Source organism: Microcebus murinus, chromosome 10, assembly GCF_040939455.1.
Source record: "Microcebus murinus isolate Inina chromosome 10, M.murinus_Inina_mat1.0, whole genome shotgun sequence".
Classification (NCBI taxonomy): domain Eukaryota; kingdom Metazoa; phylum Chordata; class Mammalia; order Primates; family Cheirogaleidae; genus Microcebus; species Microcebus murinus.
Genome location: NC_134113.1, coordinates 55,027,842 through 55,053,639, shown reverse-complemented (window position 1 = coordinate 55,053,639; position 25,798 = coordinate 55,027,842). Strand labels below are relative to the sequence as shown.

Genomic DNA, 25,798 nt, shown 5'->3' with positions numbered 1-25,798 from the left:
TTGGCAGCTGTGATTTACAAATCATTTTCACATACGTTATATGTTTCACATCAACTGTGAATTTAGTATCTCCCCGTTTTACAGAGGAAGCAAAAGCAGCTCATAAATGTTTTGACTTAATAAATCATTTTAATGAAAGACCTAGAGTTAGGATCCACATTCGTCTTCAAACATAATGTTTTTTCTGATATATCACGGTATTACAAGGATGATGAAGGCAGAAAAAAGAATTTTTTTAATGAGGGAAAATCTGATAGCACATTGGGAAGCCGAGGCAGGGCAATTGCTTGAAACCAGGAGTTTGAGACCAGCAAGAGCAAGACCCCATCTCTATAAAAAATAGAAAATTTAGTTGGGCATGGTGGCACATGCCTGTAGTCCCAGCTACTCAGGAAGCTGAGGCAAGAGGATTACTTGAGCCCAGGAGTTTGAGGTTGCTGTGAGATAGGATGATGCCATGGCACTTTGTCTCAAAAAAAAAAAAGAAAGAAAATCTGAGACTCACAGTAAAGCTAAAATTAGCAAGACTTTAATTGGACAGCTTTATATTAACTATCATTGACATTCTGGGAAGAAAGGTGACCAAAGCTTCTTTGAAAACTGAGGATTTATTAATATATTCCCCCTTCTTATTCTTATAGCACATGACTATGCACCTGGCTGAGATAATGAACAATGTGCATCAGATAATAACTCGCTATCCTGTTGATCTTAACGTGGCCTCTGGAAGGACTATCGCCAATATAGAATATAATAAAAAAAAGAGAACCGGTATTTCAGAGAAAATGATTACTTTTGCTCAGAATGCTGACATTAAAGAAAAGACTTTTGCCTACATTCTGTCCTGGCTAGAAGAATGGAGTAAGTTTCCAGAAGTAGTTTAGAGGAAAATCACAAAGTTGATGAAAACTATAGAGAAGAGAATCTATAAGTAAATTTTGAAGGATCAGACTAAAGAAGAAAAGACTAAGGATGTTATTCAGTTGGTTGTGCTCTGTTCCAGTAAGAATAAAATAAAAATCTAGGCTTATTCACTTAGTGCCAGCTATTCTGGCCTCCTTGCATTTTTTCAAGCATGCCAGCATGTTCTTCCTGCCCAAGGTCTTTACGTTTACTATTCCCTTGGCTTGCAACATTTCACCAGATAGGAACATGGCTCATTCATTGCTTAAACTTGTCTTTAAAAATGAGGTGTTCTCTGAACATCACCATTCCCTTTCATCTGGCATTCTCCACCCTCCACCCTTTCTTATTTTTGTCTATAGCATTAGTATCTGACATATAATATTATGAACTTTTTACTTTTTGTCTCTCTGCTTTCACTAGAATGTAAGCAGTATAAAGTCAAGGAACTTATTTTATTTAATGCTGTATCCACAGCATCTAGAACAGTATATGGCAGAGTAGACATTGGTTGAATGAAAGAATGAATAAACTAAGCATGCCAAAAAAAGGAATTTCACTTTGTTGCAAGAAATCTCATGTAACAGGGATTATAATACCTGATAACTTTCCAAACAAGCTAAATGGGATTTAGATCCCCAATATTAAAACACATACTCTCATTTTAGATACCTACTTCCTTGGTGTCAGGGAACTAAACCAAATAGAGACTTTTTAACCTCATTCATGTTTTCATGTCTAAGACTTAGCGTTCAGCCTTCTGTTCTAAGGCTCTTCCTTTTTGATTTCTTCATAGAGAAAAGATCCAGAATGGTAGTCTGAGATATCTATATTCCCCAATAATACTACATGGAGTATTTACCCAATATTATATACTTATATGGTTATAATTATTTTTCTTCCTGCACAAAAGTAATTTTTTTACTCTCTTCTAGGTGCTCTTTTGTCTGATATGACTGTAATTGATATTGATGAACACCACCACTGGATAGCACAAATGGAGATGTTACCAGACACATTAAAAACTATTGAAAACAATGTGAAGACACTGAGTAGATTCAGTGCATCTTTCTTCGAAGATAAGAGAAAACAAAAGAAAAAAACATGTAAGGGTGCTTTATGACTTTGGAAATGGAGTTTGACTTTTTCTTAAAAAAAAAAAAAACAGCTTGGCTGGGCGAGGTGGCTCACGCCTGTAATCCTAACACTCTGGGAGGCCCAGGTGGGTGGATTGCTCAAGATCAGGAGTTCAAAACCAGCCTGAATAAGAGCGAGACCTCATCTCTACTATAAATAGAAAAAAATTAGTTGTCCAACTAATATATATAGAAAAAAATTAGCCGGGCAAGGTGGCGCATGCCTGTAGTCCCAGCTACTGGGGAGGCTGAGACAGCAGGATGCTTGAGCCCAGGAGTTTGAGGTTGGTGTGAGCTAGGCTGAGGCCACGGCACTCACTCTAACCTGGGCAACAAACACAGCTTTATTGAGGTATGATTTGTATAAATATTAAGTGAACAATTAAATGATTTTCATTAATTTATAGAGTTTTGCAATGATCACCACAATGCCATTTTAGAACATTTCCATTATCCCAAAAATATCCCCCATGCTCATTTATGGTCAATCCTCATTCCCACCAGTAGCCACAGACAGCAGTCTATTTTCTGTCACAATAAATTTGCTTTTTATGGATATTTCATATAAACAGAATCATATTATATGTAGTCTTTGATGTCACCTTTCTTTCAATTAGTATAATGCTTTTGGCCTTCAGCCATGTTATAGAATGTATGAGTAATTTTTTCCTTTCTGTTGCTAATTGTATAGTTGTTTAAGAAATCATTAAGAAAGGAAAAAGATAAAATGTTTTTACTGTCTTTTTTATATTTATCTACACTTACTGGTGCTCTTTATTTCTTTGTGTAAATTTGAGTTATCCTTTGGTGTCATTTCCTTTTGATCTGAAGGAGTTCTTTAGTATTTCTCGTAAGGCAGGTCTTTTAGCAATAAATTTTCTCAGTCTTTGTTTATCTGGAACTGTCTTTTTTTTTGAGACAGAATCTCACTCGGTTGCCTGGGCTAGAGTGCCGTGGCATCAGCCTAGCTGATAGCAACCTCAAACTTCTAGGCTCAAGCAATCCTACTACCTAAGCCTCCCAAGTAGCTAGGACTACAGGCATGTACCACCATGCCCGGCTAATTTTTCTGTATATATTTTTTGTTGGCCAGCTAATTTCTTTCTATTTTTGGTAGAGACGGGGGTCTCACTCTTGCTCAGGCTGGTTTCCAACTCCTGAGCTCAAACAATCCACCCACCTTAGCCTCCTAGAATGCTAGGATTATAGGCATGAGCCACCGCACCAGACCATGGAACTCTCTTTATTTCACTTTCATTTCTAAATAGACCTTATTTTTTGGAACAGTTTTGGATTTAAAGAAAAATTGAGGAAAAAAATAGAGTTCCTGTTTATCTCCCCACCGTTTCCCCTATGATCTTTTTTTCTTGGCTCCTTAGCTAGGCAATCCCCTACTATTAATATCTCCCATTAGTATATACATTGTTACAATTAACAAACCAATATTGTACATTATTAAATAAGTTCACAATTTATTGAGAATTCCTTGTTTTTACCTAATGTCCCTTTTCTGCTTTAGGATCCCATCCAGGGTACCACATATATTTATTGTCATATCTCCTTAGGCACCTCTTAACCATGACAGTTACTCAGACTTTGCCTTGTGTTTAATGTACTTGACAGTTTTGAGGAGTACCAGTCAGGCATATTGTAGGATGCCCCACTATTGGAATTTGTCTGATGTTTTTCTCATGTTAAGCCTGGGGTTATGGGTTTTTGGAAGAAAGATCACAGAGCTAAAGTGCCATTTTCATCATATCATATCAAGGATACTTTCAAATGATTTATTACTTGATGTTGACATTTATAACCTAAGGTCATGTTTATCAGATTTCTCCATTGTAAAGTTATCCTTTCCCTTCCTTTCTATATTGTACTCTTTTTTTTTTTTTTTTTTTTTTTTTGAGACAGAGTCTCGCTTGTTGACCAGGCTAGAGTGAGTGCCGTGGCGTCAGCGTAGCTCACAGCAACCTCAAACTCCTGGGCTCAAGTGATCCTCCTGCCTGAGCCTCCTGAGTAGCTGGGACTACAGGCATGTGCCACCATGCCCGGCTAATTTTATATATATATTAGTTGGCCAATTAATTTCCCAGAGAGCTAGGATTACAGGCGTGAGCCACCGCGCCCGGCTTCTATATTGTACTCTTTAGGGGGAAGTCTGGATGCAGCCCACACTTAAGGAATGGGGAGTTATGATTTATTTCCTTTAGGATGGAGTGTCTACACAAACCATTTGAAATTCTTATACATGGAAGATTTGTCTCTTCTCTCCCATTTATTAATTACACAATATCAAAAAGGACTCATGAATATTTATTGTATATTTTGGGTTATAATCCAATACTCATTTATTTTCTTGGTATAATCATTCCAGATTTGGCCATTGGGAGGTCTTTCAATTAGTTCCTTTACCCTTTTGACATAATACTATCAATGTGGGTTTTTTGTTTGGTTGTATTTTTAGCAATTCCTAACTTTCTGTATTCTAAGACGCTTCAGACTCATCTTGTGTATTTCCTGTCCCAGTCCTAGAACCAACCATTTCTCCAAGGATTTCTGTCTCCTTTTATTGGAGAATAGTATTAAAAACCAAGGTCTGGGTGCTAGGTATGCTCATTGCTACTGGGGTTTTATTTCTTTTAGGCCTTCTCAGCTGACAAATCAAAGAAATATATATATGTATACTAACCCATGAATGTACACATATCTATAAATATTTCTATACATAACCATCTGTAAGTGTATTCAGCCAAACGTGAGTCTTTACTGATGTCTCCAACTCTAATCCATTACCACATGGACCATCCTAGCTTCCTCCCTTATTTGTAAATTCCCACTCAAACAGTGAGAAACCTGGTCTTCCACAATCTGCCATCTACTTAATTATTCAATTCCAGTGTACATATATAGCACTGTCACAATTGTTAACCCATACCCACCATGAGAAATAACTCTTATAGTATAGTACTTATGTGCTGTTCCTAGTTTTATAGACTCAGCTGGGCATTGGTGGCTCATGCCTGTCATCCCAGCACTTTGGGAGGCTGAGGCAAGACGATTGCTTGAGCCCAGGAGTTCGAGGCTACAGTGAGCCATGATTGTGCCATTGCTCTCCAGCCTGGGCAACAGAGCAAGACCCTATCTCTAAAGACAAAACAAAAAAAAAAAATTAAAAATTGAAACAACAAGATAAAATTTAAAAAGTGGTTTTATAGACTTCATTCACTTCCAACGTTATTTAGCTCAGCACCTTCCCTCCACCCCAGCCCTTCATTGATGTTGTGTGATACATTTCTGATATGTTACAGTCTTTTGTCACAGTCTGAATTTTTTCTGGAATACTTTGACTTCTAAATGATTATTTTTCAAAATTTGCACACATGGGCCAGGCGTGGTGGCTCACGCCTGTAATCCTAGCACTCTGGAAGGCCGAGGCTGGAGGATCGCTCAAAGTCAGGAGTTTGAAACCAGCCTGAGCAAGAACGAGACCCTGTCTCTACTATAAAAAGAAAGAAATTAATTGGCCAACTAAAAATATATAAAAAAAGGCTACTTTGAAAGATAGTTTGTCAATTCCTACAAAGTGACTTATTAAGTAACATAGTCTTAGATATAATCCACAAATTGTGCTCCTCAGTATTTACTTAATTGATTTGAAAACTATGTCCACACAATTTTTTTTTATTTTTTTGCCATTTGAAAACAATTTATTGCTTTTCTTTCCAGAGCTTTGTAAATTTACAAAAAAAGGATCAAAGCTTACAGTCTGCTTAGTTCAAACTAAGAATGCAAGAGGTGAGACCCTACTACGTGGCCACCAGTGGCCGCTGTGCACTGATGCTCAAAATGAGCCCCCCAGCCTCTAAGTGCTGCCTTCAGAGGGCTGTGCTCCGCACACACTGTGACACACTTAGATCATTAGTCAAGCTGCTGGAATGGTATGGGGGTTTTTGGTTTGCCTTCCTGCTATAAAAGTGCAATTTTCAGTTCATTTCTGAAAAATAAATTGGTCAATAAATTCATTTTGTTTTGCTTCTACTTTACACAAAGCTTCATATTCAACCCAATACTTTCTAGCTGCATTTTCTTTTCTGCTATTAGTGCTTGAAGTTGCTGCTGTTGGGCTTCTCTCTGCTTTGCTATAGATTTGAGCAGGTTCCGAGCACCGATGGCCTTCATCTTCTCATTTTCTGCTGCTTTTGCAAGTTGGTCAACAAGCTCAATTAAACCACTAACTATTTTCTGAAACTGGCCAATTTTGTCCACAAAGTCCTTGCACTCTTCCTTGAGCTCTATGGTCTGCTGGGTAACCTCTGGATCCAACACCCGCAGCTTGTTCAGCTTATCAAAGTGCAGCCCTGCTTCACCCAGGATGTCCTTGGCCACAGCTGCCCAGCCTGGTAGCAGTGACACACTGCGGCCCTGGCTGATGCCAGCAGTTAGCTTCACTTGGGTCAGCGGCAGCCAGTTCCCGACCAGCCCATCTCGGCTGCTGCCACGGCTACAGAGCCAGTTCACCCATAACCTCCCATAGAGCTATGGTTAGCCCAGCCCCATTTTTCATCCTTACCATCAATGAACAATATTTCCTATTGATCCACATCCTTGCCAGCATTTGGTATTGTCAGTTCATCACATGTTTTGGATCTTAGCTATTTTAATAGGTATGGAACAGTACCCCATTGTTGTAATTTGCAGTTGTAATTTCCCTAATGACAGATGATGTTGAGCATCTTTTCATATGCTTATTTGCCATCTGTATATTTCATTTCTCACCTTCATTATTTGTTTGTTTGTTTTGAGACAGAGTCTCGCTTTGTTGCCCAGTAGAGTGAGTGCCGTGGCATCAGCCTAGCTCATAGCAACCTCAAACTCCTGGGCTCAAGCCACCTTCCTGCCTCAGCCTCTCAAGTAGCTGGGACTATAGATGCATGCCATCACACTTTGCTAATTTTTTCTATTTTTAGTAGAGACAGGGTCTCACTCTTATTCAGGCTGGTCTCAAACTCCTGACCTCAAGCAATCCTCCTGACTTGGCCTCCCAGAGTGGTAGGATTACATGTATGAGCCACCACACCTGGCCTCTGATCAGTTCTTTTTTTTTTTTTTCCATTTTTATTTTTTAAGCCTGATTTCTAGGGGATCATCCTGCAGTCAATATAGCTTTGTGGTCAGTCAGTGATTGGCTGATCATTGACTAATTCCAGTAAGGCTTCCACTCTTTGGTAATGGATCTGTGTATACTTTAACTGTGTTTGACAATGCCCCTGGCATGGTTTTTTCCAATGCTGTTTCTCCAAATGAAGTCATCCCCCTCAGGCAGTAGAGTTGTCAGTCCTCACAGCCTGCCTCACTCTGGTAGAACTTCCAGGTCAATATCTGGGGGTTGAGGGTGAAAGCAGCTACAGGTTAACAGATTTTCACTGTTTTTTACTGTGGAACAGTAGTTTTTCTTAAATAAATGCTTCTCAATTTGTTGTATGCCTTTGGCCAATTTCCAAAGTCCTAAAATCATTGTTTTGATAGTTTTTCTAGTTTTATCATTTTTGGGAGGAGGATGTCGAATTTCTTTTTTCTTTTTTTTTTTTTTTTTTTTTTTTATGGAACGCTTCACGAATTTGTGTGTCATCCTTGCGCAGGGGCCATGCTAATCTTCTCTGTATCGTTCCAATTTTAGTATATGTGCTGCCGAAGCGAGCACTTCTTTTTTCTTTTATTTTGAGACAGAGTCTCTCACTCTGTTGCCCGGGCTAGAGTGCCATGGCATCAGCCTAGCTCACCAACTTCCAACTCCTGGGCTCAAGCAATCCTACTGCCTCAGCTCCCTGAGTAGCTGGGACTACAGGCATGCGCCACCATGCCCAGCTAATTTTTTCTATATATTTTTAGTTGGCCAATTAATTTTTTTCTATTTATAGTAGAGATATGGTCTTTCTCTTGCTCAGGATGGTTTTGAACTCCTGACCTTGAGCAATCCTCCCCCCTTGGCCTCCCAGAGTGCTACAGGCATAAGCCACCACGCCCGGCCAATGCTGAATTTCTCATCCATCCATTCTAGAAATCCTTCCAAATGTCTATCTTTGGTCTGTTCATTTATGATTCTTTTGAAAGATCCAAGATTATCTTTGATTCAGAAAAGGAAGAAAAGAGAGACAGGAACCCAAGAAAGAAAATGGAAAACACTAATCATAACCAAAGCCTAAGGAAAGTTTTGGCTTTCATTAGATCTCATTCCAAACTTGTAACTAAAAGTAACTTGACGTTACAGCTGAGTTTATGTCCTAAACTCTGTAAGCAGAAGTTCTAGGTAATTGTGGGGAGTCATTCTTTTTAAAATAATACTGTTGGGCTGGGCGTGGTTGGCTCATGCCTGTAATCCTAGCACTCTGGGAGGTCGAGGCAGGAGGATCGCTGAAGATAAGGAGTTCGAAACCAGCTCTAAGCAAGAGCGAGACCCAATCTCTACTAAAAATAGAAAGAAATTAATTGGCCAACTGAAAATATATAGAAAAAATTAGCCAGGCATTGTGGTGCATGCCTGTAGTCCCAGCTACTCGGGAGGCTGAGGCAGGAGGATCACTTGAGCCCAGGAGTTTGAGGTTGCTGTGAGCTTGGCTGACGCCATGGCACTCTAACCCAGGTGACAGAGTGAGACCCTGTCTAAAAAATAAATAAATAAATAAAAATAATACTGTGTATTTTGGAGCTAAAGTTTTTTGATGAATTCTTAACCTATAGATATGCATTAGTCTAAACTCCTTAGCCTTAAACATAGATAAAGCACAATGCAAAAGAAAAATGTAATCTCATTGTTCTATGTTTTTTTCTTTCAGTATCAAGAGGTATTCTATGGAAAACTTGGAAAGAACGAGTTATAAAGCGACCTGCAACAGCCCATCCTTTAAGACCAGATCAGATGATTAATGATCAATTTGCAACAAATATAAAGGTTTCAGAAATCCAAGATATGCTACAGGAACTCATAGGCACTTCAATATTCAATAAATTGGAAAACAATGCTATTAAATATATATCAACAACAATAATAAACCTTTCTAAAGCTTTGAGTTTGCTAAGTGATGAATTAAAAGTTGTTAACTTCCAAGGTAGCAATATTTATGTAGATGAAACAAGTGATAAAAGAACAGATCTTTCCATGAAGATGATACAAGATCTCAGTGAAGAAAATGAAATGCTTCAGCAGAAACTTCAAGACGCAGAAGAAAAATATGAACAACTTCAAACCAAAGTTGTTACAGAACGCCAAATATATACAGCATTGCCCACTTCATCAACCTCGAAAATGTTTCCTGGACCTTCTTCACAGTCATCTATTGCTGTTACCAAAGCTGGTGACATAGATGACAATATGGAAAATATTTTCACCAAAGAATTTGGAGATATTGTAGAGGAAGCCCCCTCAAAAGTGATCAAAGGCTCTCGGAAAAAGTGGGGCTCAACTCTTTCATATACAGCCCAACCTGAAATCATTCCAGATTTAACTGAAAAACAACCACCTTTACCTGAAAAAAAACAGAAAAAGCCTCCTGAAGGTGATATCTATGAGAAAGATGAGACTGACGAGTATCAATCACAGAAAAGGAAGTACACAAAAGGCTTACATGCCAGTGAAACCTCTGGATCAAATCTGAGTGATAATAAAAGTGAACAGAAAGTTTCCGAGGCCAAACTTAATCAACCTGAGCTACAAACACTGGGAAAGAAAAATGAAAGGAAAAGAAATGAAAGGAAATTATTTTCTGAAGCCAAATCAAAGTCACCCACTGAATCACAAAGCCAACATTTCCTTTTTACTGAAACAAAGAGCCAAAGTGGCAAAGATGGAACAAGTAGCTTGTGGGAGCAACTCAAGAAAGGCAAACATAAATATTCATCTGTCAAAAGCCCAATTTCATCAGAGATTAAAGTAAAACCCACCACTGAGTCAATGGAGAAAGAGAGCAAAAGTGAGATGAGTAGCCTAGCGGAGATACTCAGGAAGAGTCAATCAAATTATACCTCTGAACCAAAGAAGGAAAAAAAACTTAAAAAACACCAAATCTCTTCAGAAACTACCACAAGCAAAGAAGAAAAAACCAAAAAGAAGGAAATTTTAGCCTTCACCAAAAAAGCCAAGACTCCTCAACTTGTTAAATCATACTCAAGAATACCAAAAAGGACTTCGGAATCTACCAGATCTCTAGAAAGTGAAGATGACAAAAGTGAACAGACTAACCTAGAAGAATTTCAGGAAGCCATAATGGATTTCCTAAAGGAGAAAATTGATAACATAGGAAAGCCTTTTGACAAAAAGACTGTGCTGAAGGAAGAGGAGTTATTAAAAAGAGCAGAAGTTGAAAAATTGGGAAGCATAAAGGCAAAAATGGAGGAATATTTCCAAAAAGTGGCTGAAACTGTGACTAAAATCTTGAGGAGATACAAAGATATAGAAAAGGAAGGACAAGTTGAAGAGAAACTTATGAAACAAAAAAAGATAGTTTCATTTATGCCAGGATTACATCTTCAGAAGTCACCAATTAATGCAAAATCTGAAAGTAGTACCTTCCCCTTGTATGAGAGCACAGATCCAGTAATTAACAATTTACTACAAATGATCTTGGCTGAAACAGAAAGTGAAAGAGATGTTCCAACAGTCTCAGTAGGAGGGAAAGACCACAAGAAGGAAAAACAAAGGCAGAAGGAATATTTGCAAGAGGGTCAAGAAAAAATGTCTGGCATAAGTCTCAAACACCAGTTGCTAGAAAAAAGAAAGCTTTCAAAGGACAGTGATGAGAAGATAAACAATAATTTGGAGGAGAAAAAGGCATGGCTCCAGATGGAGGGAACGCAAGGACAACAGAAGCAGAAAGAGGGGCAGGACGAAGTGTCGAAGAAACAGCAAAAACAGAGAGTTCAAAAGCAGATTGAGCAAGACGAGAAGCAAAAGCAAAGGGGAAAGGAGGAGGAAGAGCATCAGAAGCCTGCGCAGCAGCAGATGGAAGCACTGAAGCAAAAAACGAAAGAGCAAGAGATACTCTTCGAAAAGGAGAATGAAGACACGGGGCAGGTTCAGAAGGACGCAGGAGATCTGGAGCTGAAAATGAGAGTGAAGAAAGAGAAGAAGCAGAAGCCAGGGAGAGAGGTAGAGGACCAAGAAAGGCAGAGGCAGAATGAAGCAAAGGATCAGATGAAGATTGAGGAGGAAAAACCTGAAGAGATAGTAAAAATGGTCACCCAAGCTCCAGTGACATCATCTTTCAAGCAGAGATTATTGGAAGATGTAGCCAATTTAAACGAAGAAAGAGAATTCCATAGGAATCTGAAGACTTCAGAGATTTTTCCTGATCAAAAGAAGTCCATACCAATAATTCCAACCACTTCCACACAATCCTCCCCATCTGAGGTCCTTCCCATTTCTGGAGAGCCTATGACAAAGCACATCACTCTCACCTCTCAGCAGGCCCAGGACCCAGGGATCACTCTCACCCCTCAAAAGTCTCAGGCTCAGGGGATCACTCTCACCCCTCAGAAGGCTGAGGATCAGGGGACCACTCTCACCCCTCAGAAGGCTGAGGATCAGGGGACCACTCTCACCCCTCAGAAGGCTGAGGACATCACTCTCACCCCTCAGAAGTCTCAGGCTCAGGGGATCACTGTCACCCCTCAGAAGTCTCAGGCTCAGGGGATCACTGTCACCCCTCAGCAGGCTCAGGCTCAGGAGACCACTCTCACCCCTCAGAAGGCTCAGGCTCAGGGGATCACTCTCACTCCTCAGAAGTCTCAGGCTCAGGGGATCACTGTCACCCCTCAGAAGGCTCAGGCTCAGGAGACCACTCTCACCCCTCAGAAGGCTCAGGCTCAGGGAATCACTCTCACCCCTCAGCAGGCTCAGGCTCAGGAGACCACTCTCACCCATCAGAAGGCTCAGGCTCAGAGAATCACTCTCACCCCTCAGAAGGCTCAGCCTCAGGGGATCACTCTCACCCCTCAGAAGTCTCAGGCTCAGGAGACCATTCTCACCCCTCAGAAGGCTCAGGCTCAGGAGACCACTCTCACCCCTCAGAAGGCTCAGGCTCAGGAGACCACTCTCACCCCTCAGAAGGCTAAGGCTCAGGGGATCACTCTCACCCCTCAGAAGGCTAAGGCTCAGGACATCCCTCTCACCCCTCAGAAGTCTCAGGCTCAGGGGATCCCTCTCACCCCTCAGAAGTCTCAGGCTCAGGAGATCACTCTCACCCCTCAGAAGTCTCAGGCTCAGGGGATCCCTCTCACCCCTCAGAAGTCTCAGGCTCAGGGGATCCCTCTCACCCCTCAGAAGTCTCAGGCTCAGGAGATCACTCTCACCCCTCAGAAGTCTCAGGCTCAGGGGATCCCTCTCACCCCTCAGAAGTCTCAGGCTCAGGGGATCCCTCTCACCCCTCAGAAGTCTCAGGCTCAGGAGGTCACTCTCACCCCTCAGAAGGCTAAGGCTCAGGACATCCCTCTCACCCCTCAGAAGTCTCAGGCTCAGGGGATCCCTCTCACCCCTCAGAAGTCTCAGGCTCAGGACATCCCTCTCACCCCTCAGAAGTCTCAGGCTCAGGGGATCCCTCTCACCCCTCAGAAGGCTAAGGCTCAGGACATCCCTCTCACCCCTCAGAAGTCTCAAGCTCAGGAGATCACTCTCACCCCTCAGAAAACTAAGGCTCAGGACATCCCTCTCACCCCTCAGAAGTCTCAGGCTCAGGAGACCATTCTCACCCCTCAGAAGTCTCAGGCTCAGGAGACCACTCTCACCCCTCAGAAGTCTCAGGCTCAGGAGATCACTCTCACCCCTCAGAAGTCTCAGGCTCAGGGGATCCCTCTCACCCCTCAGAAGTCTCAGGCTCAGGGGATCCCTCTCACCCCTCAGAAGTCTCAGGCTCAGGAGGTCACTCTCACCCCTCAGAAGGCTAAGGCTCAGGACATCCCTCTCACCCCTCAGAAGTCTCAGGCTCAGGGGATCCCTCTCACCCCTCAGAAGGCTAAGGCTCAGGGGATCACTCTCACCCCTCAGAAGTCTCAGGCTCAGGGGATCACTCTCACCCCTCAGAAGTCTCAGGCTCAGGACATCCCTCTCACCCCTCAGAAGTCTCTGGCTCAGGGGATCCCTCTCATCCCTCAGAAGACTCAGGCTCAGGAGATCACTCTCACCCCTCAGAAGGCTCAGGCTCAGGACATCCCTCTCACCCCTCAGAAGACTCAGGCTCAGGGGATCACTCTCACCCCTCAGAAGACTCAGGCTCAGGAGATCATTCTCACCCCTCAGAAGTCTCAGGCTCAGGAGATCACTCTCACCCCTCAGCAGGCTCAGGCTCAGGAGACCACTCTCACCCCTCAGAAGGCTCAGGCTGAGGAGATCGCTCTCACCCCTCAGCAGGCTCAGACTCAGGGGATCGCTCTCACCCCTCAGAAGGCTCAGGCTCAGGAGATCACTCTCACCCCTCAGAAGGCTCAGGCTCAGGAGACCGCTCTCACCCCTCAGAAGGCTCAGACTCAGGGGATCGCTCTCACCCCTCAGAAAGCCCAGGCTCAGGAGATCACTCTCACCCCCCAGCAAGCTCAAACTCAGGGGATCACTCTCACACCTCAGCAGGCTCAGGCTCAGGAGATCACTCTCACACCTCAAAAAGCTCAGGCTCAGGGGATCACTCTCACCCTTCAGAAGGCCCAGGCTCAGGAGATCACTCTCACTCCTCAGAAGGCTCAGGCTCAGGGGATCACTCTCACCCCTCAGAAGGCTCAGGCTCAGGGGATTATTCTCACCCCTCAGGAGGCTCAGGCTCAAGGGATCACTCACACCCCTCAGAAGGCTCAGGCTCAGGGGATCACTCTCACCCCTCAGAAGTCTCAGGCTCAGGGGATCACACTCATCCCTCAGAAGGCCCAGGCTCAGGAGATCACTCTCACCCCTCAGAAGGCTCAGGCTAAGGGGATCACTCTCACCTCTCAGAAGGCTGGGACTCAGGGGATCACTCTCACCCCTCAGAAGGCTCAGGCTCAGGGGATTACTCTCACCCCTCAGAAGGCTCAGGCTCAGGAGATCACTCTCACCCCTCAGAAGGCTCAGGCTCAGGAGATCACTCTCACCCCTCAGAAGGCTCAGGCTCAGGGGATTACTCTCACCCCTCAGCAGGCTCAGGCTCAGGAGATCACTCTCACCCCTCAGAAGGCTCAGCCTCAGGGGATCACTCTCACCCCTCAGAAGGCTCAGCCTCAGGGGATCACTCTCACCCCTCAGAAGGCTCCGGCTCAGGGGATCACTCTCACCCCTCAGAAGGCTCAGCCTCAGGTGTTCACTCTCACCCCTCAGAAGGCTCCGGCTCAGGACATCACTCTCACCCCTCAGAAGGCTCAGCCTCAGGTGTTCACTCTCACCCCTCAGAAGGCTCAAGTTCAGGGGATCACTCTCACCCCTCAGAAGGCTCAGGCTCAGGGGATCACTCTCACCCCTCAGAAATCTCAGGCTCAGGGGATCACTGTCACCCCTCCACAGGCCCAGGCTCAGGGGATTACTCTCACCCCTCAGCAGGCCCAGGCTCAGGGGATCACTCTCACCCTTCAGCAGGCACAAGACCTGGGGATCCTTCTCACCCCCCAGCAGGCCCAGGCTCAGGGGATCACTGTCACCCCTCCACAGGCCCAGGCTCAGAGGATCACTCTCACCCCTCAGCAAGCCCAGGCTCAGGGGATCACACTCACCCTTCAGCAGGCACAAGACCTGGGGATCCTTCTCACCCCCCAGCAGGCCCAGGCTCAGGGGATCACTGTCACCCCTCCACAGGCCCAGGCTCAGGGGATCACTCTCAGCCCTCAGCAGGCCCAGGCTCAGGGGATCACTAGCAGGGTACAAGACCTGGGGATCACTCTCACCCCCCAGCAGGCTCAGGCTCAGGGGATCACTCTGACCCTTCAGCAGGCACAAGACCTGGGGATTACTCTCACCCCCCAGCAGGCTCAGGCTCAGGGGATCACTCTTACCTTTCAGCAGGCCCAGGACCTGGGGATCTCTCGCACCCCTAAGAAGCCCCAAGTTTTTGGTGTCACACTTACACATGAGCAGGCCCAGGCACTGAGGCCTTCTGTCACTCTAGAACAAGCCCAGACATTGAAAGTTCCTATCACTCCTAAGTATACCAAGGTACTAAAGGCATCTGTCCTCTCTGAACAGACCCAGGCAATGCAATTCCCACTAACTACTGAACAGGCCCAGAGATTTGGGGTCCCTATCACCCAAGAACAAGCCAAGGCACTGGGAGTCACTCTTATGCCAGAGCAGACCCAGGCATTTAGCCTGCTCACTCCTGAGCAGGCTCAGGGACTGGAGCTTTCTCTCACCCCTGAGCAAGTCCAACCTTTGGGAGTCCCCTTAACCCCAGGACAGATCCAGTCTGCAGGTATTACTCTCATATCTGAGCATGACCTGAAATTAAGGGGTTCTCGCACACCAGGTGCTCCTCACATTCCTAAGCAACCCACCACGTCAGCTCCTTCTGCTTATAGACCATTTCAGGGATTGAAGCCTTCTGTCCCCACTAGGCAATCCATTATATCTCCAAGCTTTAGGCAGTTCCCGGCATCATCTGCTCCCATCACAGAGGAGTTTCCTACATTTGGGATATCTTCTCCTCCTTTGCAGATATCAGGGCCTCCTCTCACCCAACACCTTTTTGCCCCTGGGAAGCCCCCAGAAATGGGGATTCTTCCTGAACCTAAGAAACTCCTGGAACCACAGACCCTTCCTTCCTCTTCACAGACTCTGATATATAGAGGTCCATCCACTCCTGCACAGTTCCTAGCACCAGAGGTTCCTCCTACCCTTGGACAGCTCCCAATATCTGGGTCCCCTCCCACTCCAGGGAAGCCCTTTGAACTGGAGGCCCCTAACTCTAGGCAGTTCTTCCTATCTAGGGCCTCTCTGACTCCCCGGCCACCTTTAATGTTGAAGGCCCCTCTTGCTCCAAGGCAGCCTCTTGTATCTGGAATACCATCCACTTCTGGACAGATTCCCAGTCTCTGGGCTCCTCTTTCTCCTGGGCAGCCCTTGGTTTCTGGGATCTCTTCCATCCCCAAGCAGCTCCTGGAATCCAAACCCGTAACCCTCTCTGAGTGGTCCCAGGCATTCCAGCTTCCTGCCACCGCTGAGCAATCTCCCTATATGCAGGCCCCTTCTACCCTTGGGCAGCATCTAGCACCATGGATCTTTCCTGGGCAAGCTCCCCTATTATGGATTTCTGGGTATCCCCACCCACCCTTGGCCCCCCTAACCCATGGAAAGCCCCAGAAAGGTTTGTCCTCTTCTGTTGCTAGGAGAAGACTGGCAATTATTTCTTCTCTGAAATCTAAATCAGCATTGGTCCATCCCAATGCTCCAGATTTCAAGGTACCTCAAGCTCCTTTAACCACTAAGAAGGTCCAAATGTCAGAGGTCTCTGATACTTATGAAGGAACCCAGGCATACCAAGATGCTTTTGCCATAGAACCATTGAGAACAGTTCAGTCCTATCTCACCAATTATATGACACCAGTATCACGAACCCCTTATATGAAGCCTATAACATCACTACCTTCTCTTACTACTCAACTACTCAAAACATCACAGATCTCACCTTCGGAACGGGACCGGAGATCCCGATTCCCCCGGACCAAGAAACCCAAGATGATGGTGCCCCCTTCTTCTCCCCAGGGGCTTGAAGACAAGAGGTATTTTGTTGATGTAGAGGCTCAGAGGAAGAACCTGATACTATTAAATCAAGCCAAAAAAACTTCTGGACTCCCTTCACAGCTATACACAACAGCTAGGAATCTCATAATTGAGACACTTCATATGGACACAGTTCGGCTGGGATACCTATTCCGCAAGTACATTGCCTATAGGCTGATCCAGAGTGCCAGGTAGATGTAATTATTTTATGTCCAGCTTTTTGGTATAGTCCTGACTTCAAATATTCTCCCTTTAAATATTCTGCCCTAGAAATATATTCATATTTGTCCTATTATCTTATAGAAGATCTGTGGAATGAAAGCCTATTTAAGATAGCAAAAGGAGATTTTTTTTTTTTTTGAGACAAAGTCTCACTTTCTTGCCCAGGCTAGAGTGAGTGCCGTGGCGTCAGCCTAGCTCACAGCAACCTCAATCTCCTGGGCTCAAGCAATCCTACTGCCTCAGCCTCCCGAGTAGCTGAGACTACAGGCATGCTCCACCATGCCCGGCTAATTTTTTGAGTATATATATATATATTTTTTTTTTTAGTTGGTCAATTTGTTTCTTTCTGTTTTTAGTAGAGACAGCGTCTCACTCAGGCTGGTTTTGAACTCCTGACCTTGAGCAATCCACCCGCCTCGGCCTCCCAGAGTGCTAGGATTATAGGCGTGAGCCATTGCGCCCGGCCAGCAAAAGGAGACATTTTTTAGAAAATAAGAAATGAGACCAGCCTGAACAAGAGTGAGACCCCATCTCTACTAAAAATAGAAAGAAATTAATTGACCAACTAAAAAAAATATATAAATATATATATACACACACACACACACACACACATACACACAAATTAGCCGGGCATGGTGGCACATGCCTGTAGTACCAGCTACTCTGGAGGCTGAGGCAATAGGACTGCTTGAGCCCAGGAGTTTGAGGTTGCTGTGAGCTAGGCTGACGCCATGGCACTCACTCTAGCCTGGGCAACAAAGTGAGACTGTCTCAAAAAAAAAGAAACAAAAAAACTTTCTGTTGAGAGATATGGAGTTGACTTTTTTTTCCCATATGGCTACCCAGTTAGTTGCCCCATCCCTATTTACAAAGTAATCTACTTTTCCTCCTACCGATTTGCATGCACTTTATCATAAATTCTTATCTGTGTCCACATCTGAACTTTCTATTATTTTTTATTGATCTGCCTATTGATAAGTCACTTCCATCCTGTGTTATTTATTGCAGTTTTACTTTGACGATGTTGAGTCTTTGTGGTAAGTTATTAGTGCTGTTTGCTGGCAGTTGCCAATGAGATGTGAGCAGAACTGATATGTGTCATTTCTGTGCTGAGCTTGTCATTGTTGGTTTGAGAACCTCCAGAGTTTCCTTTTCCTCTGGTATGATAACCCACAGTGTTCAAGGTGGTGGCTACTACTCCTTTAGCCTGTGTCTCTGAGAGAATACAATGAAGCTCACTTTCTGCTGAGCCATGATGAATTAGTAGTATAAGCAACAACTAAATTTTTTGTTGTTTTAAACCACTGAGATTTGGGATTTATTAAACATTTGTTAAAACAGTAAATCCTAGCTTATCTTCACTGATATAGTCTTCCTATCCAAGAATATGGTATACTGCTCTTTTTGTTCAGGGTTTTTGTGTGTGTGTGTCCTTTAGGTGCATTTTAAAATTTTCATCTAGGTCTTGCATATTCTTTCCTAAGTGTAAATTTTATTTTTGTCCTTGGCACTATTGTAAATGGACTAAGTGTATATTTTATTTTTATCTGTGGTGCTATTGTAAATGGACTTTTTTCTTCTATGATATTTTCTAACTCATTGTTATTTGTACAAATGTATCAATGTTGTATGCAGTCTTCTTACTGTATTCAAGCATGTGAAAGTTTTTCAGTTGATTTTCTTGAGTTTTCTAGGTATATAATCATCTCGCCTGAAAATAATTTTTTACATCTAAATTTTCCAATTTTTAACTATCTAATTTCTGTCTCTTGCTTATATATTGGTTAGTACATCCAGAACAACGTTAAAAAATAATGATATGGAAACTAACAGGTAAGGAATTTGCCTCGGTGCCATCTTCTTTTAACTGTTGTCAGTGACATTGTTGAAACCCAAGAGTCAAAAAAAAAGGGAGGGGGAGTAGAGGGAGCACTTGAGTCAAAATTAGAAGAAATGCTTGGAAGAGGCTATGCCCGTGGCTGAGGCAGTAAAGGGAAAGGAGGAAGCTTGATAGGCCTGGGATCTGGATGTTAAGGTAGAAATGACTTCAGAGGCAGGAGGAGACCACATTCCTGATCATAGAATTTTGAAAGAAGCAAGGGTGTGTAAAGCTTATCCAGGGCAACTCCTTGTGACACAACTGAGGCTTAGGAAAGAAAATAGTTTGCCCACAGTTCACCTAGGTCTCAGCATTCTTGATTCCAATTCAAACTGATGTTTAAATTTTAAATAGAAGGCCAGCTTAGTGGCTCACGTCTGTAACCCTAGCACTCTGGAAGGCCGAGGTGGGAGGATCACTTGAGCTCAGGAGTTCGAGACCAGCCTGAGTAAGGGTGAGACCACGTCTCTACTAAAAATAGAAAAAATTAGCTGGACAATAAAAAATATATATATATATAAAATTAGCCGGGCATAGTGGCATCTGCCTGGTCCCACCTACTCAGGAGGCTGAAGCAGGAGGATCGCCTGAGCCCAAGGGTTTGAGGTTGCTGTGAGCTATGATGATGCCATAGCACTCTAGCCCAGGCAACACAGTGAGACTCTGCCTCAAAAAAGAAGAAAAATAATAAGTTGTAAATAGAAATTGAACTTTTTATGATATTTGTAAAGCAAATAAAATGGATTCTACTGACAAAAAAATAATGATTTGGCTACAAGGCCATCTTTGTTTGTTTGACTTGCTCTGAGTAACAGATATTAATAGTTCAATGGCCCCATGTTATTTTATTCTAGGAAAATTTCATCTTCAAGACTGTTTTAAAGTATCATTTACATTTATATTCTCATTTCTGAAAAGCTGCAAAACATTCTCAATCTAGTCAATTTCATATTTTTGCTATTATCTCCATCTTATGTAACTCAGATTGCCAAAATGTGAGTTGTTCTTTCATTGCTAATTATTATGATATAATTATAAATTGGTTTAAAAATAGTAGTGATAGTAGACATCTTTCTAGTATTTGTCATTAAGAAAAATGCTGACTTTTGGGTTGAAATACATTTAATTATATTAAAGAGGTTCTGTTTTATTATTTTTTTAAAATCAAGAATGGGTATCAGGCCGGGCGCGGTGGCTCACGCCTGTAATCCTAGCACTCTGGGAGGCCAAGGCAGGTGGATTGCTCAAGGTCAGGAGTTCGAAACCAGCCTGAGCAAAAGCGAGACCCTGTCTCTACTATAAATAGAAAGAAATTAATTGGCCAACTAATATATATATACAAAAAATTAGCCGGGCATGGTGGCGCATGCCTGTGGTCCCAGCTACTCGAGAGGCTGAGGCAGAAGGATTGCTCGAGCCCAGGAGTTTGAGGTTGCTGTGAGCGAGGTTGACACCACGGCACTAACTCTAGCCTGGGCAACAAAAGTGAGACTCTGTCTCAAAAAAAAAAAAAAAAGTATATATATATATATATATATGTATATATATATATATATATTAGTTAAGAAATTTACCAATTTGATATCCATTCTTTTTTTTTTTTTTTTGAGACACAGTCTCGCTTTGTTGCCCAGGCTAGAGTGAGTGCCGTGGCGTCAGCCTTGCTCACAGCAACCTCAAACTCCTGGGCTCAAGCAATCCTGCTACCTCAGCCTCCCCAGTAGCTGGGATTATAGGCATGCGCCACCATGCCCGGCTAATTTTTTCTATATATATTGGTTGGCCAATTAATTTCTTTCTATTTATGGTAGAGATGGGGTCTCACTCTTGCTCAGGCTGGTTTCGAACTCCTGACCTTGAGCAATCCACCTGCCTCGGCCTCCCAGAATGCTAGGATTACAGGTGTGAGCCACCACGCCTGGCCCTGAACTAATATTTTATTAAATGTGATTTCAGCACTTCATTTTCACATGTATTAAATACAATATTATTTTTCTCCTTTGATATGTTAATCATGATTAATTATATTAAACCATCATTGTATTCTTGGCACAAATCCCATTCGTTCCTAGTGTAACCTTCTTTGAATGTATTATGAAATCAGTATATTTTATTAAAGATTTCTTTCATTGATATTCATTAGTAAGTTTGGCAGATGGTTTACTTCTTACAGTATTACATTTATTAAGTTTTGGTATAATTTTAAGCTTGTATCATTAAAAAATGTGGAAGCTTATCTTTTTCTATGCTCTGGAACAGTTTATTTTTATTTTTATTTATTTATTTATTTTTTCGAGACAGAGTCTCGCTTTCTTGCCTAGGCTAGAGTGAGTGCCGTGGCGTCAGCCTAGCTCACAGCAACCTCAAACTCCTGGGCTCAAGCGATCCTCCTGCCTCAGCCTCCCGAGTAGCTGGGACTACAGGCACAAGCCACCATGCCCGGCTGATTTTTATATATATATATATTAGTTGGCCAATTAATTTCTTTCTATTTTTATGGTAGAGACAGGGTCTCGCTCAGGCTGGTTTTGAACTCCTGACCTTGAGCGATCCGCCCGCCTGGGCCTCCCAGAGTGCTAGGATTACAGGCGTGAGCCACCGCGCCCGGCCAGTTTAAGTAATAGTAAAAGTATCCATTCTTTTAAGGTTTGGCAAATTACACCTATGATAATATTATACTTTATTACTTTTTGAGGGGAGTTCTTTGATAGCTTTCTCAATTTTACATGACAACTGGTTTGTTTAGATTTATTTATTTATTTATTTATTTATTTATTTTTATTTTTTTTTTTTTTTGAGACAGAGTCTCACTTTGTTGCACAGGCTAGAGTGAGTGCCGTGGCGTCAGCCTAGCTCACAGCAACCTCAAACTCCTGGGCTCAAGCAATCCTTCTGCCTCAGCCTCCCAAGTAGCTGGGACTACAGGCATGCGCCACCATGCCCGGCTAATTTTATATATATATATATATTAGTTGGCCAATTAATTTCTTTCTATTTATAGTAGAGACGGGGTCTTGCTCTTGCTCAGGCTGGTTTTGAACTCCTGACCTCGAGCAATCCGCCCGCCTCGGCCTCCCAGAGTGCTAGGATTACAGGCTTGAGCCACCGCGCCCGGCCTGTTTAGATTTATTGAGGATGTTGAAAACCTAGGTGACATGATCTGACCTGTTTCAGTAAAATCATTTAAAAATTGAAATATATGAACCAACATTTCATAACAAGATTTAACTTCAATCAATTAACAATGGTGATGTTAAAAACTAAAAAAAAATTAACTTTTATATAATTGCAACTTTAATCCTATCAAGGATACTTCATTTTCTTCCGGTAAATCTCTTCATTAATATTTAATATTATAATAATAAAATTACCAACACATGTAACAAGGAATAAAATATTGACAGGTTAAAGATTCTATAACAAGGATGGCTGGTCCAAGAAAATTCTAATATTATATGTGAGAGAAAATATTATAGTAATATAAACTACTTTTTTTTTTTTTTTTTTTTGAGACAGAGTCTTGCTTTGTTGCCTAGGCTAGAGTGAGTGCTGTGGTGTCAGCCAAGCTCACAGCAACCTCAATCTCCTGGCTCAAGCAATCCTTCTGCCTCAGCCTCCCAAGTAGCTGGGACTACAGGCATGTGCCACCATGCCCGGCTAATTTTTATATATATATATATTAGTTGGCCAATTAATTTCTTTCTATTTATAGTAGAGACGGGGGTCTTGCTCTTGCTCAGGCTGGTTTCGAACTCCTGACCTTGAGCAATCTGCCTGCCTCGGCCTCCCAGAGAGCTAGGATTACACCGGCCACCACGCCCGGCCTAAACTACTTTTGAATGAAGAAATTTCTGTAGAGCCTCTGTAAATGACTATTATTTATTTATTTATTTTTGAGACAGAGTCTTACTCTGTTGCCCAGGCTAGAGTGAGTGCCGTGGCGTCAGCCTAGCTCACCGCAACCTCTAACTCCTGGGCTCAAGCGATCCTTCTGCCTCAGCCTCCTGAGTAGCTGGGACTACAGGCACGTGCCACCATGCCCAGCTAATTTTTTCTATATATTTTTAGTTGACCAATTAATTTCTTTCTATTTTTAGTAGAGACGGGAGTCTCACTCTTACTCAGGCTCGAACTCCGGACCTCAAGTGATCCTCCTGCCTCGGCCTCCCAGAGTGCTAAGATTACAGGCGTGAGCCACTGTGTGCCTGGCTCCATCATACCTTTTAAGGCCTTTTAATCCAGCCATTCCAATCTCATTTCCCACTATATCCTTTCACATATCTGTGGTCTAAAAATCCCAGCTTACTCACTCCCAAAATACAATTTTGGCTTTCTCACCTTTGTTTATAATATTCCCTCAACCTGGAATTCCTCTTCCCCTTCTTCCGTATCCGTACTCTGTTAGTAAGCACAATGGTCTTCAAATTTTAGTTAAGTAAAATTTACCTGAGATTTGGCTTAAAATACAAATTCTTGAAATCTACCACCAAGATTTTGATTTGAAAGGTCTGAGGAAGAACCCTGGAATCTGAATTTCAACAAGCACCCCCAAATGATTCAGTACAGGTGATCATAATCTGCACTTTGAGAAATTTTGGTATTATGAAAGAGAAAAGATTTGGGTTTGCTTCCCAGATCTATTTATTATGTGGCTTTAGAAAAATTGTTTAACTTTGCTGAGCTTCCTTTTCCTCTCCTGTTAAAATGGGAATGGCAAAACTATCTTTTTAGGACCACGAAATGTGGTAGTATACATCATAGGAGAGAGACAGAGAATATTTTTGTGATTGTTCTTCAAGATCCTATTCAACATCTTCCTAGAAAGCCTTCTTTATTACTCTTGTTAGAATTAATTATGTTTTCCTTTTTGCTCCTACAGCATGTTTATATATCAATTTAGCATTTATTTCATTCTATCTCTTTTTTTTGCGAGGGAGGAAGATCCAATCATCTGAATCATTCTATCTTTGATACAGTTAATTTTTTTGTCTCTTGTTCTGGATGGTAAGTGCTTTGAAGGCAAGGACACTGTCTTTTTCGTATTTGTATTAAGTATCTTCTATGTGTCTTACACATATCAATATACTAAAAATAGGAAGTATTTTGTCCCCTAAGGTAATTTTTATTACAAATAGGAACATTTAACTTTTTATTATATTAAAATAATAAGGGCGGGCGAGGTGGCTCACGCCTGTAATCCTAGCACTCTGGGAGGCTGAGGCGGGAGGATTGCTTGAGCTCAGGAGTTTGAAACCAGCCTGAGCAAGAGCGAGACCCGTCTCTACTATAAATAGAAAGAAATTAATTGGCCGGGCCTGGTGGCGCATGCCTGTAATCCCAGCTACTCGGGAGGCTGAGGCAGCAGGATTGCTTGAGCCCAGGAGTTTGAGGTTGCTGTGAGTGAGGCTGACGCCACGGCACTCACTCTAGCCTGGGCAACAAAGCGAGACTATGTCTCAAAAAATAAATAAATAAAAAAATAATAAGCAACACTAAAAAACTCTGTGAAGAGTTAATAAATATTTGATAGTCATAGATTTTTGAAACTTTATCCATATAGGGAACTGTATTAAGGTCTTAAGTAAGATTCCCATTCCTTTCTACTTACTAGGGATGAGAAGTGAAAGAAGCTGAGGACAGGTTTGCTGAGTTAGAGTCAGGAACTATATCAATCTAATTCTTATTAATTTTTTTTTCAAGAAACAACATAATCAAACGATTAAAAGCCACCCAAAACACTGGGAAAGGTTATGAGACCCAGAACCTCTACATAACACTGATCAGAATTGATGACTACCAGAAAAAGGTTATGCGGGTCTGGACTGAGAAGCAGAAGTCTCTAGAGCAGAAACGCAATCAGTGCCTGAGGGAAATGATTCACTTATTTGGCCAGGTAACCTGTTTTCCATTCCCCAGCTCCAGTGTGTTGTAAAAAAAAAGAAAGTGATAAGCTTTGAAAATAACATTTACCTGGAAACATCATGCATATTAGTTTCTTGGGGCTGCTATAACAGATTGCCACAAACTTGATGGTTTAAAACAACAGAAATTTATTCTCTCACAGTTCTAGAGGCGAGAAGTTCATGAAATCAAGGCGTTTGCAGGATTGGCTCTGTCTGGAGGCCCTGCGGGAGAAATCTGTTAAATGCCTCTTTCCTAGATTGTGATGGCTGTTGGCAATCCTTGGTATTCCTTAGCTTATAGACACATAACTCTAATCTCTGCCTCTGTCCTTCAAATGGCCTTCTTCTAAGTATGTCTTCTGTCTTCTTTTCTGTCATTGGAATTAGGAACCACTTGGTAAATCCAGGATGATGATCTCATCTTGATATACTCATATGTTTTGGGTGGATATATCTTTTGGGGGGAACCCTCCATTCAACCCACTACACTATGACTTCAGTGAAGCTCCTAAACTGACAACAGCAACACTTGCTAGATCTCTAGATGAGAAAAAGATGAGAACAGGAGAAACTTCCAGAAATGCTCAACTTCTTCCTGGTTCAACCACATGTTCTAGCCTGCAGATATTAAATTTCTTGAAGTCACTGCTCTCTAACTGATTCTGAGTGGTTACTTCTCTCCTCAAAACTATCAATCAGGAAGCTAGTTTTAATATCATGAGTTTATGAGAAAAGAGATAGGGTTTAACTTGCTTACTCAGCACCAGGCACAGAAAATCCCATTAAACTCTGACTTCAACTCCTATGTCCCAGAGCCCTCTATGAGATAACGATCAATATGCATTTGGGAGTGACAGTGACCTTCCAAAAGGTTATAGAGCTGAGATTAGAGTTCTTTGCCCTGGGATTATGTGCTTGGTTGTTCCTAGCACAAACTGGAGTTCTAATAACCATAAGCTGGAGTTCTAGAAACATTTTATATCTATATATCCTTTTCTTTTATTATTATTAATTAATGTATAAGATTAGA

The 25,798-nt window shown here is 42.5% G+C and overlaps 2 protein-coding genes, 1 non-coding gene and 1 pseudogene across 7 annotated transcripts in view; 1 reads left to right on the top strand and 3 right to left on the bottom strand.

The window, feature by feature from the left end:
* LARP4 (La ribonucleoprotein 4) overlaps nucleotides 1-25,798 on the bottom strand; it is a 171,837-nt gene that overhangs the window by 100,149 nt on the left and 45,890 nt on the right. The window lies entirely within an intron of this gene.
* Nucleotides 1-25,798, top strand: part of FAM186A (family with sequence similarity 186 member A) — a 55,435-nt gene that overhangs the window by 26,999 nt on the left and 2,638 nt on the right. The window contains exons 2-11 of the mRNA XM_076007838.1: nucleotides 642-861; nucleotides 1,839-2,009; nucleotides 8,873-11,571; nucleotides 12,214-12,645; nucleotides 13,402-14,085; nucleotides 14,446-15,048; nucleotides 15,229-15,315; nucleotides 15,529-15,920; nucleotides 16,023-16,952; nucleotides 24,566-24,758. Of these exons, the coding sequence (XP_075863953.1) occupies nucleotides 642-861; nucleotides 1,839-2,009; nucleotides 8,873-11,571; nucleotides 12,214-12,645; nucleotides 13,402-14,085; nucleotides 14,446-15,048; nucleotides 15,229-15,315; nucleotides 15,529-15,920; nucleotides 16,023-16,952; nucleotides 24,566-24,758 (6,411 nt within the window). The remainder of the gene's footprint in view (nucleotides 1-641; nucleotides 862-1,838; nucleotides 2,010-8,872; nucleotides 11,572-12,213; nucleotides 12,646-13,401; nucleotides 14,086-14,445; nucleotides 15,049-15,228; nucleotides 15,316-15,528; nucleotides 15,921-16,022; nucleotides 16,953-24,565; nucleotides 24,759-25,798) is intronic.
* LOC105871308 (intraflagellar transport protein 20 homolog pseudogene) lies at nucleotides 3,929-6,821 on the bottom strand (annotated as a pseudogene).
* On the bottom strand, nucleotides 7,634-7,740 carry LOC142873511 (U6 spliceosomal RNA). The gene has a single exon (XR_012921532.1). It is a non-coding gene; the product is annotated as a U6 spliceosomal RNA (small nuclear RNA).